Source organism: Mauremys reevesii, linkage group 7 (assembly GCF_016161935.1).
Source record: "Mauremys reevesii isolate NIE-2019 linkage group 7, ASM1616193v1, whole genome shotgun sequence".
NCBI lineage: Eukaryota > Metazoa > Chordata > Testudines > Geoemydidae > Mauremys > Mauremys reevesii.
In genome coordinates this window covers 77,922,284-77,933,102 of record NC_052629.1, presented here as the reverse complement: position 1 = coordinate 77,933,102, position 10,819 = coordinate 77,922,284, and the positions used below count along the sequence as shown (strand labels likewise).

Genomic DNA, 10,819 nt, shown 5'->3' with positions numbered 1-10,819 from the left:
TATCCACCTTATAGTCCATTCATCCAGCCCATATTTCTTTAACTTGCTGGCAAGAATACTGTGGGAGACTGTAACAAAAGCTTTGCTAAAGTCAAGGAATAATACGTCCACTGCTTTCCCCTCATCCACAGACCCAGTTATCTCACCATAGAAGGCAATTAGGTTAGTCAGGCATGACTTGCCCTTGGTGAATCCAAGCTGACTGTTCCTGATCATTTTCCTCTCCTCTAAGTGCTTCAGAATTGATTCCTTGAGGATCTGCTCCATGATTTTTCCAGGGACTGAGGTGAGGTTGACTGACCTGTAGTTCCTCGGATCTTCCTTCTTCCCTTTTGTAAGGATGGTCACTACATTAGCCTTTTTCCAGTCATCTGGGACCTCCCCCAATCGCCATGAGTTTTCAAAGATAATGGCCAATGGCTCTGCAATCACATCTGCCAACTCCTTTAGCACCCTCGGATGCAGTGCATCCGGCCCCATGGACTTGTGCTCATCCAGCTTTTCTAAATAGTCCCGAACCACTTTTTTCTCCACAGAGGCCTGGTCACCTCCTCCCCATGCTGTGCTGCCCAGTGCAGCAGTCTGGGAGCTGACCTTGTTTGTGAAGACAGAGGCAAAACAAATCATTGAGTCCATTAGTTTTTTCCACATCCTCTGTCACTAGGTTGCCTCCTTCATGCAGTAAGGGGCCCACACTTTCCTTGACTTTCTTCTTGTTGCTGACATAACTGAAGAAACCCTTCTTGTTTCTCTTAACATCTCTTGCTAGTTGCAACTCCAAGTGTGATTTGGCCTTCCTGATTTCACTCCTGCATGCCTGAGCAATACTTTTATACTCCTCCCTGGTCATTTGTCTAATTTCCCACTTCTTGTAAGCTTCTTTTTTGTGTTTAAGATCAGCAAGGATTTCACTGTTAAGCCAAGCTGCCATATTTACTATTCTTTCTACACATCGGGATGGTTTGTTCCTGCAACCTCAATAAGGATTCTTTAATCTTTAATCCATCTGGGAGGAGATGCCCAGTCCCAGACGAGCTCATCCAGGGGAGATCTAGCCTCATGGAACACACCCAACATGAGCCGCATCAGCAGAGACAGAACCAGGGCACCTTCTGTCCCCAAAGCACATGCCCCAACGCCATGAGCTAAAGGAGTAGCTCCTCCATAAGTTGCTCCTTGTAGGAGGCTATAGCTCTTATCTCCTCTGAGGGCCAGGGGTAGTGACACTCAGTTGCCGTTAGATCAGCAAGGAGCGGTCTCGTGCATTAAGTCATAGGCAGTGGGGGAGTTTGGCAGGGAGGATGGTGCAGTTCAAAGGCCCCAAATCCTCAGGAGGCAGCATGACTCCCCAACCCCGGCCTCCTCCCTGCCCCCAGTGCCCCTACACCATCCCTCCCCGCCCCCAATGGCTGCATTTCGGGAACAGGGCCAGCTGCACTTGTTCTTGCTGCCATCTCAAGAGGGGCCCTGGCACTGCAAAGGGCTGGGGGTGAGCTGTGATGGGCACCTCTGAGGGCCTCGGCCATCAGATGCTCTAGTGAGGGGAGCAAGCCAAGAGCCATGGGCTTCTACGCACCTCGCCATGGCAGCAGGTCAGACCTCGCTGACTGGCCCCTGGCTTTTGATACCCGAGCCCTTGGGGATGGCTGAGCTGTGTGGCATGGTCCCATCTCTATGTTCTACATCCCTGGAAGCTCCACCGTGGTCTCTCCTCCCTATGGCTTCAGCCTGGATGTGATCAGACCCCCAGCCCCACTCCTACAGCTCAATTAATGGCTGACTAAAACCAGTCCATTAAGATGACTTCAGATGAGGGAAAGGATTTCAGCCAATCACAGTCCAGCAGTATTTATTATGCTCCTGCCCTCAAATTAAAGTGAAAAGCTTGTGCGTCCAATCACACCATGCCTTTTCCAGTCTGGCCACTCCCTCAAATGGTTGTTCACTCTTTAGCCCTGCCCCCAAGGATGAAATGAACCAGAATGATATGTGTTACCTGAGTCCATGTAATTGCAATATAACTTAACTAAAGCCATAACTGTGTAAAGCTGGTGTCTTCTCTGTTGCCTCGACAAGCCCAGACAGGGAGCTTTGCTTAGAGGCTCTGTGACACTTCCCGGGGGTACCCAGGGTTGTGAGGCCTCTTGCTACCACTTGCCCTTAGTGTGAGGAAACCTTGCCTGTGCCCACCAGGGGTCAGCTCCCTGGCTCCGCCAGCCATGCTGTCTCTGCTGTTCCTCGGTAGGTTAGTGATAGGTTCTGGAGTGCCAAACCCCTGGCCCACTGGCCACTCATGGGATTCACGTTACATCCCAACTCCCCCTTTGCACACAGCTCTGCTTCACACACACAGCACTTAGACATGTTTGTAGTGAACACGCTAAAGTGTATTTACCAAAGAGCAGCAAATCAAATGCTGGCAAGTGGCAAGCTTGGGACCATGGCATTACATTTAAAATAAAAGCCTTTTGGAGCCACGATTGAATTAACAAGATATTGGTGTTGATAAATTGCATAGGCCATTGCTTGACCACAGTTTGGTTCATTATGAAAGAGTCAGGAGATCAAATACCCAGTATCAGTGGGTTTATTGCTAAAAGCCAAGAAGAATATAGAAAAGGACAAAGGTTCAGTACAGTTCCAGGAAGCTGGCTCGTGCAGCCTTGTTGTGTTCACCTTACACAGCACTGTGCACCCAAAGTTACAGCCATCAGTTTGTATCCTGCCTGGTTACAAGTACAGGGTACATCGGAAACTACATGTAACCACGCATGGTCCCATGGTGTCCCCCTCATCACGTTGTTCTGAACACATGCATTCCAAGTACTGTACCATGGGGCATGAAGCCATCTCCTAGCTTTGAACTGCTGTAGAACAATCACATGTCTTTTCCTCCTCTTTTGGGACAGGCCATGTTCACCTGTGAGAGTAACTCCCTTTCTGTTGCTATGGTAAAACACTCCTCTGACCTGAGCTCAACAGTGTCTCTATTTGCTTAAGCCAACAACTGACTTCTGCAATGTGGTGTGGGCTACTTAGCATAGAGACCAGTATTAGAGCAAAGATATAGGCCAATTTAGGTTCTAAAACTGGCTGTGCCTAATGCTATTTGTGCTTTGTGCAAACTAATGCATGGTGCCGCTAATATGCTATGATTAATATATGTGCTACCGGCATATATTGGCCAACACTCTCCTGTATAATGACAACAAAGAGTCCTGTGGCACCTTATAGACTAACAGACGTATTGGAGCATGAGCTTTTGTGGGTGAATACCCACTTAGTCAGACGCATGTAATGGCGTAATTGATCCAGACTAACACGGCTACCCCTCTGATACTGTATAATGACGTTTAGCTCAGCCGTCTGCAGCATTTTCCAGCGAGGCAGCCCTGCAAGCCCTTTTTCATGGACCTAGCCACATGCTTGGCTTGTCTCCTCTGTGAAGGCTGAAAGGCATCGCTTGGGGCCCTTAGCTAAGGCAGGACAAGCCTTTGTTCTTGTTCATAAGCAGGACACCCCCCCTGCTTGCACACCTGAGCAGGCAAAGAGAGGGAAGCATCTCCTGCCCTCTGGCTGAACAGAGTCGGTCCCTGGCCTGTCACCGCCTGGCGACCTGCTTTTAACTTTAAGGTCAGAATTTTCAGCCTAGAGCCATCATGCCTTAAATATCACCTGCAAGTTCACAATGGCTAAGAGGACCAGTGTGTTACTGTTGGCAGAGCCCTCACATACCACTCTGTAAACCCCTAGGCAGCCCCTCTGTGCCCTCTGCCAGTTGGAGGTCACAGGTTCTTATGTAGTGCCCAGGATGGACCAACAGCTCCTCGGTGACTGGAGTTCTCAGCAGAGGTTAGTTGAAGCAAGTTGCAGTCCAGGATAGATGAAGTGAACTCCGGTTTTCTGATTCGAAGAAACCTGCCATCTTCCCCGCACTCTGGGTGTAAGGCTTGTGCCTCACTGAAACTCCCTGGTAGGGCTTACAGGGTACCTTGGCTCTGTGCTGGCCCTCTGTCTGGGGTGCCAGGCATCTTCTTTGCATAGCACCAAGCATGTACCAGCCTGCAGCTTTTTTATATGTCAAACTCCCACTGACATCAGCGGGGGAGGCTGAATGTGCAAGGACCATGGGATCTGCCTGGGAAATCGAGGGTGCAGGTCTCCAAGCTTTCCCCAGGATACCCCAGGGATTTTTGTAATCTGATTTCATTCCCATTCCTTGATGGGATTGTCAAGTTCCTCTGCAGATGATGTGATGTGTCTGGAACCAGAAAAAGCTCCCATTCCAGGGCAGATGATGCAGTAACAGGGTTTCACGTGAAAGGCAGTGTGCTCTAGTGGGATTCACCAGCCATTGCACCCAGCCCTAGTGAGGGTCAGTCCCTACAAAGTAATTAGACAAGGCAGAATTATTCTTCCTCCCACAGGGACTGGGAATCCCCCCATGTCCCTCAAGTGCCAGTTCACTGCCTTAACCACCAGGTTTGCCTTCAGTGCTGTTGCAGACCCTCTGGCAGGTCACCTGCTCTGTTGTGACTCAGTTTCCCCATCTGGCTCATCAGCCTGGAAGGGCCCTCCTGGGTTGTCAAGTCCAGTCCCAAGTTGCACAGGCCACCCCGCCATGGCAGCCCCTCCAGTTCCAGCCTCAGACTAGTTAGGGGGTGTGGCCCCTGCTCCTTTCGGGGGTGAGGGGTGTTCCAGAAGGCTCGAGCCCTTCTCATTCCCAGCCATGACGCGGATACGGGTCTCATGGGGTTAACTATTTCCTAGCCAGCCGGAGACAAATCATGGGCTGGGGCCCCTTTCCCCCCTCCCGACCCACTCCAGCTCCCCAGGCTGGCTGCCTCCCCTTCCCTTGGCTGCCCCCAGCTGTGGCGTCATCCTAGGCATTCCCCTAATATAGCCCATCACACCCCCGCCCCAGTTCATTCCCCCTCTATTTATAGCTCCTCGGTGGGCTCCTCTCAGGCCTATTTTAAGCCCGAGCAGCTGGTGCTGTGGGCACCAGCGCCGGCTTCCTGGGCAGCTCCCAAGGGACCCAGGGCCCTCCTCCGGCGGCTCCCACAGCCCGACCACTGGCAGAGGCACAACGGCTGCAGCGGTTGCTGGCCCCACAGCGATGCCGAGGGAGGCTGGAGAAGGTATGGGGGAAGGGCAGTCATCAGGGGCACTGTGCCCGTCAGCGTGTGGGAAGGGGGTGGGATCCATTCCCCTGCTCCTGTGCCAGCCTCGAGCTGCCTCCCTCAGTGTTCATCCTGCCGGGCACAGCCGTGGGATTACAAGGGGAGAGTGAGGCCACCCTGTCCCAGCCCTGGGAGGGCATAGACTCCCAGGCAAGATCAGACCGGAGGAGGTAGATGCCAGCACAGGTCTGAGAGGAGTCCCCAGCGTGAGCCCAGCTCAGGAGAGGCCGGGCTTAAAAGTGGAGCCCCCAGCTCAGGCTCAAGATGGTGCAGGCAGCTGCAGGTGGGTCCAAGGCCAGGCTGACCCCAGCGAGGCTGCTGGCAGCACAGGCCGGCGTGCAGGGATAACGGCACTGTCGCTTCTGCCAGCCTAGCAGGGTGTTAACACCCCACTAACCCCCTGATTTCCCCCCCCCCATCCTATGGGGCTGGCTCAGTGCCTGCTCGGCACATCGCTAACCCTAGGCTGGGCACTGACAGTTGGTCACACAACCAGGGTGCCATCAGCTCACACTTAGAGCAGCAGAGAGCACGCAGCAGGGAGCAGCTGGTGGAACTGGGAGTTCCTTGAACACGAGCACCAGCGTAACCTGCTTGCAGGGAACCTTCATGAGCTGTGGCACCTCTGTTTTAAAGTACCAACCCCCTAACCCTCACTTAGCTTGGCTGAAACATGATGGGCTTGAACCACAGCCCTCCAGTACTAAAGACCCAAGCTTGACCGTAGGGGGCCTGGAATCGATGCTGATAGGACAAGAGGAGGACACATACCACACAGGGCAGTGGGTTACATGTGCTGTGTTAATGGTGATGATCCTTAAAGCCTCAGCTCCTGGAGTCATGGGAACACATGACAATGTGAGGAGCTTTTTTAAAAAGTATGTTTCTAGTCATTATGGTTGCAAAGACAAGCTTGAAAATGTGACCCAGAGGTGTCCAAAAGGCTCCAAAGTAAGAAGATAGAGGAAAAGACCCCAAAATAGCTTTTAAAAAAAATCTCACGCCTTTTAAGACACTCTCATGATTTTGCTAGAGCCCGCCATGGTTGGTGGGGCTGGCCCTATGGCTGAGGGTTGGTTAAACCCCTCAAAACAAAAACACCTTAATGCTGGGCTTGGCTCTAGCTGGCTGGGGCCCGTTGAAGCAGAAAACTAAATCCTACAGGAGCAGGAGCCTGTGGCACGTAGGCTGGAGCAACCGTTGGCTTTGTGGTGTGGGCAGCAGAACAACGCAAGGGTCTCATCAGTAGCTACTACAGATGCCTGGCTGGTGAGGCTTGCACATATGCTCAGAGTCCATCCAATCCCAAGATCTGGGGTCGGGACGGAATGTCCCCCCAGGTTAGCTTGGCAGTGTGACCGGTAGGTTAAGGTGACAGGGCTAATTGACTCCAGTGTTTGTTGCCGGCGGATACACTTCACGTGGGCCAGGTTTCTCCTCCCTCTCACGCAGCTCCAGGAGACTGGCAGGGATGACTGCTGCTAAACAGCCTGAGCATGAAATGGGAGCATCAGCCCTGCGCGACAGTGACCAATTTTGGACCTGTGGGAATCCAAAGCTGTGCACAGAAGCTGTCTGCAGGGGTTGGGGTGGGGGCTTGATAACAGGCTCTGGCAAGGTTGTTACATCAGCTCATGTTACAAACTGCAGCCTCACAACTGGCCCTACCTGGTGTTCTTGGTCAGAGAGGCCAAAGGGTTGAACAGGTCCCAGAGGTCAAGTCTGGGGCATTGGCAGAGAGACACTCCCTCTACTGGCATCTGGTCTGTGGGCAAAGCAATGCTTGCTAGTCTGGCACTGCTAGTCAGCATTGGTCATCACTGCTTCATTGTCAGCCATCAGCATAGGGTGACCAGATGTCCCGATTTTATAGGGACGGTCCCGATTTTTGGGTCTTTTTCTTATATAGGCTCCTATTACCGTCCACCCACTCCCGATTTTTCACATTTGCTGTCTAGTCACCCTACATCAGAGCCTTTGCCCATTAGGTCTGAGCAGCACCATGTGCATTAACATGCCTGTGAGGTTGTGGGGGGATTACCCCCCATTATACAGCTGGGGAAACCGAGGCATGGAGCAGAAATACGACCTGCCCAAGGTCATGCAGTGAGTCTGTGGAATAGATGGGAGTGAAAAACCTCACCTCATTGACAGCAATGGGGTTTCAACACCCTCCCCCGGCCCCCGTTTCCAGATGTGCATTAACCATTCTTGTACTTTGTATCAGTGCTGGATCACTTCCCCGGCTGGATCACACTAGTGAGCCAGCCGGGGAAGGCACCAGCCTGCCCTCCCTCCCTCAGCCATCTAGTGCCAATTTAAAAAAGGGCCAACCATTTCCTGGGATGAGCGACAAAGGTAACCAGAACTCACCCTGAGCATTTGTGGGGGCTGAGGAAAAGGGTTTGAGGTGGGCATGGGGAGGACTCAATGGGGCTCTCTGGGTGGGCGGGGGGCAATGAACTGCTTCCTCTTAGCAATGATTTGTCCCATTCTGCAGAAGGTTTTGCTTGTCAAATGGCAGGTGGCAGTTAGGCTGATGTCCAGACCAATTGGATTTTGCATGGCCACAGCTAAGGACAGGCGCCGTTTTAGGAGAGCGGGACATTAGCGTGATTAAGCCGGGCGGCATTAACAAGTCAGCTGTGTATTTATGGCTGCGCGGTAGCATGACATCAGTGTGTGATGCCCATCTAGGGCATGGCTCACAGCAGCTGCTGAGTCCTGCCATGGGCTGGCCGGGAATCACACATCCGCTGCATCCCGTGGGATAAATCCAGCTAAGTGCAGGGGGTGTGACCGGCTGTTACAAGCTACAGCAATGCCTGCTTGGCACAGCTTGGACGTGACTCTGGGTTGGGGGACCAGACGCCTGCACCAAGCAGAGGGACTGTGTGCTCCAGTCCATCTGCAGCTCCCCCGGAGGCTGTACACAAAAACGGGTTCTGCATGGGCAGAAGCTGCCAGATGAGACTTGGCAGGACTTGGAACCAGAGGGAAAGCTCTGTGAGGCCAGGCTAACAGGTACCCCCCTCTCCATGGGTTCTGGGGAGAGGTGGTTTGGGCCCCATAACTTGGCCATTTAACCTGGACAGGACACACTGCAGGCACCTCCATTGCTAGCTTTGTTCCACTTAAACTAACCAGAGTCAGAGTGAAACTGACCAGGCTGAGGGCCAGGGGCCAAGCCAGCAGACCTCACAGCTCCTCCTCCTCCTCTGGCAGACACCGCGGTGAAGGCAGACACCTCTCCCCCCAGGGAGCCCATCGACCTCAATGGCAACGACCTGGCAGAGATCAACCTGCACTCGGTGGACTCCATCAGCGACCTGTACTGGGTGTCTGGGGGCCACAAGGCTGCGGAGGGTGAGGCTCATTCCCCCCAGGGGCTGCCTGTGCAATGCTGCAGGCCAGCTGGGCTAGGGCAGCGGGGATTGAACCTCTGATGCCTGGATCTCTCTGGCCTGAACTAAAGGGTCCAGGTCGGCTAGCCAGGGCCATAGCAGGCTCATCAGCGGCTGTATGGCCCAGCCACCACTAGAGGGCGGCAGCAGGGCACTACACAGACCACAGCATCCCGGTCACTTTAGGAGCATGGTGATGGCTGAGCTGGGGGAGAGGCCGGGGCTGAAACAAAGAGGCTCTAAGTACTGGGGGGCAGGGGAGAGATTGGCTCTGGGGCTCCAGTGGTTGTTGGGAGGGGGGTCAGCCTGGATAATTAATGCCAAGCCCTCCCCAGTGATAGGGCAAGTATGGGATAGTCCTGAGGTGGCAGAGAAGGAAGGGAGCAGTCACAGGGTGGGGGTTTGCTCAGATCAGGCTGGTTCCTCCCTCAGGACACCTGCCCCCCGACAGAGTCTGTTGCCAGCCTGGGATTGCTCAGGCAGGGGTCGGGCAGTGCTACACCCTGACGGGCACTGGCACGGGAGGGGCACTGGGACAGCCTGCACTGGCATGGCCCTGCGGTAGCTCCATTGCATGGCATGGGCCTGGCATGGCAGCAGGGAAGCTCATCACCCACCCTCATGCAGATGCTTCTCAGTGGGGTTGCTGGGCAGAAAGGGGGCAGCGGGACCATTAGGGGCTGGTGTCTCACTCTTTTCTAACTTCTCCCACCAGGGAATGGCCTGTCTCAGTCCACCACCCCACAGACCCCTCAGGCCCACTCCACCCAGCGCCGTATGGCTGGGCCAGCCCTCCTGCCGACATTGCGAGCCGTCCGCACCACCCCCATCTGCCCCTGCTTCCGCCCTGCCTGCTGCCGCACAGCCCTCTTCGCCCTGCTCGGGGGCCTGGTGCTGGCCAGCCTCGCCCTCGCCACGCTGGCCGTGTACCTGAGCGGTATGTGGGACCATTTCCTTCAGCACTCGCCATGCTGGCCCCGCCCCACTGGGCTGGGAGCACCTGCTGGGCAAACGGGACCCAGAGGGGGCAGGGGTGTCTCATGTAGAATCAGAGCACTTGCTGCTCCTGGGGTGAAGGAGGCAGCACGGGTGGCAAGGTGCCATGGGGGAGCCATGCCAGGAGCTACTTTAGTAGCAGACCAACAGGGGCAGAGTTCACAGGCCAGCCTGAGGCGTTATTGGTGCCCCCACATCCGATCCCATGGGAGCAGGAGCTGAGCCTCTGCCCTGTCCCATTCTCTGCACCTCCCATCCCCTGCTGCCCCTTCCACCACCCTGAGCCATGGAGATCACCATGGAAAGGCTCTGAGCCTGTGCCCACGCTAGGACAGCAGCATGGGTGTGTGTGTTGGGGGAGCTGGGTTCGAGCCCTGCCACTGGCCCCCTCTCCCTGTGGCAGAGACAGGCTCTATTCCCACTCACAGCCCTCAGCAGGTACTGGCTTGGGGGGAGCCGCAGGCACCTTGGAGCAGAATCACGTGCGTGGGTTGCTGCTAACAGACATGGGCTGAGGGGGCCAGCCTGGTGGCAGCAGCGGGTATGCGCTCGTGGGTGGGATCCTCCTGGGTTCAAGGGCAGACTCCCTGAGAATCACCATTCTCTAGCTGAGCTCCCAGGCTACCCACAAGGGGGCGCTGCGGCACGACGGAGAGGGTCTCTTGGCCCCAGTGGGAGTTCGGGGCTGAAGCAGCAGTGGGTGCTGATGGGTAGGCCTGCCCCCTAGTGGCGTGGTTTGGCTAGAGCCGGTCCCTCTACTGCAGGTTATGAGTTCTAAGCCCGTGGTGACCATGGCCCTAGGCAAGAAGGACCAGGATGGGGGGCAGGGGTGGCCAGGAGCACCACCCCCAGGGTTTCCTCTCTCCCCTGCAGTCCTGCAGAGTGAGTCACTGCGAGTCCTGTCCCAGTGGCTGGAGGCCCAGGAGGAGTCCGTGCGGCAGATGAAGGCCACAAGCCTGCAGCTGTGGAAGCGGTTGAATGTCAGCGAGGCCAGGGACTAGACATGAGCCGCCCAGCCCGGCCTGCTGCTCCCTCTGATGGGGGAGGTCAGAAGCCAGGCACTACTTCCTGCACCCCAGGACAAGGAGACAGCGCCCCCTCTCTGCGGGGAACATGGAATGACCCGAGGCCAGGCTCTCTAGGGCCAGGCCCAGCAGTCCTGGCCTCAGGGGGCCATTGCTGGAATGCTGGGGTCTGGTTCAGCAGCAGGCAACCTGCAAAGGACTAAAGGGGGGG

At 55.2% G+C, this 10,819-nt stretch overlaps 1 protein-coding gene across 1 annotated transcript; it reads left to right on the top strand.

Annotated features, from left to right (window-relative positions):
* Nucleotides 1-5,015: 5,015 nt before the first annotated feature.
* On the top strand, nt 5,016-10,584 carry LSMEM2 (leucine rich single-pass membrane protein 2). Its single transcript, XM_039481937.1, has 4 exons — nt 5,016-5,141; nt 8,409-8,549; nt 9,303-9,524; nt 10,457-10,584. The coding sequence occupies exons 1-4, from the start codon at nt 5,120-5,122 to the stop codon at nt 10,582-10,584; spliced, it is 513 nt and encodes a 170-aa protein (XP_039337871.1). The 5' UTR covers nt 5,016-5,119.
* The last annotated feature ends 235 nt before the right edge of the window (nt 10,585-10,819 follow it).

What these genes read in the sequence shown, in the direction of transcription:
- LSMEM2 (XM_039481937.1), top strand. Translation starts at nt 5,120, where the DNA reads ATGCCGAGGGAGGCTGGAGAAG. An exon ending in GCCGAGGGAGGCTGGAGAAG is followed by an intron (nt 5,142 to 8,408) that starts GTATGGGGGAAG and finishes CTCCTCTGGCAG; the next exon opens with ACACCGCGGTGAAGGCAGAC. An exon ending in GGGCCACAAGGCTGCGGAGG is followed by an intron (nt 8,550 to 9,302) that starts GTGAGGCTCATT and finishes TTCTCCCACCAG; the next exon opens with GGAATGGCCTGTCTCAGTCC.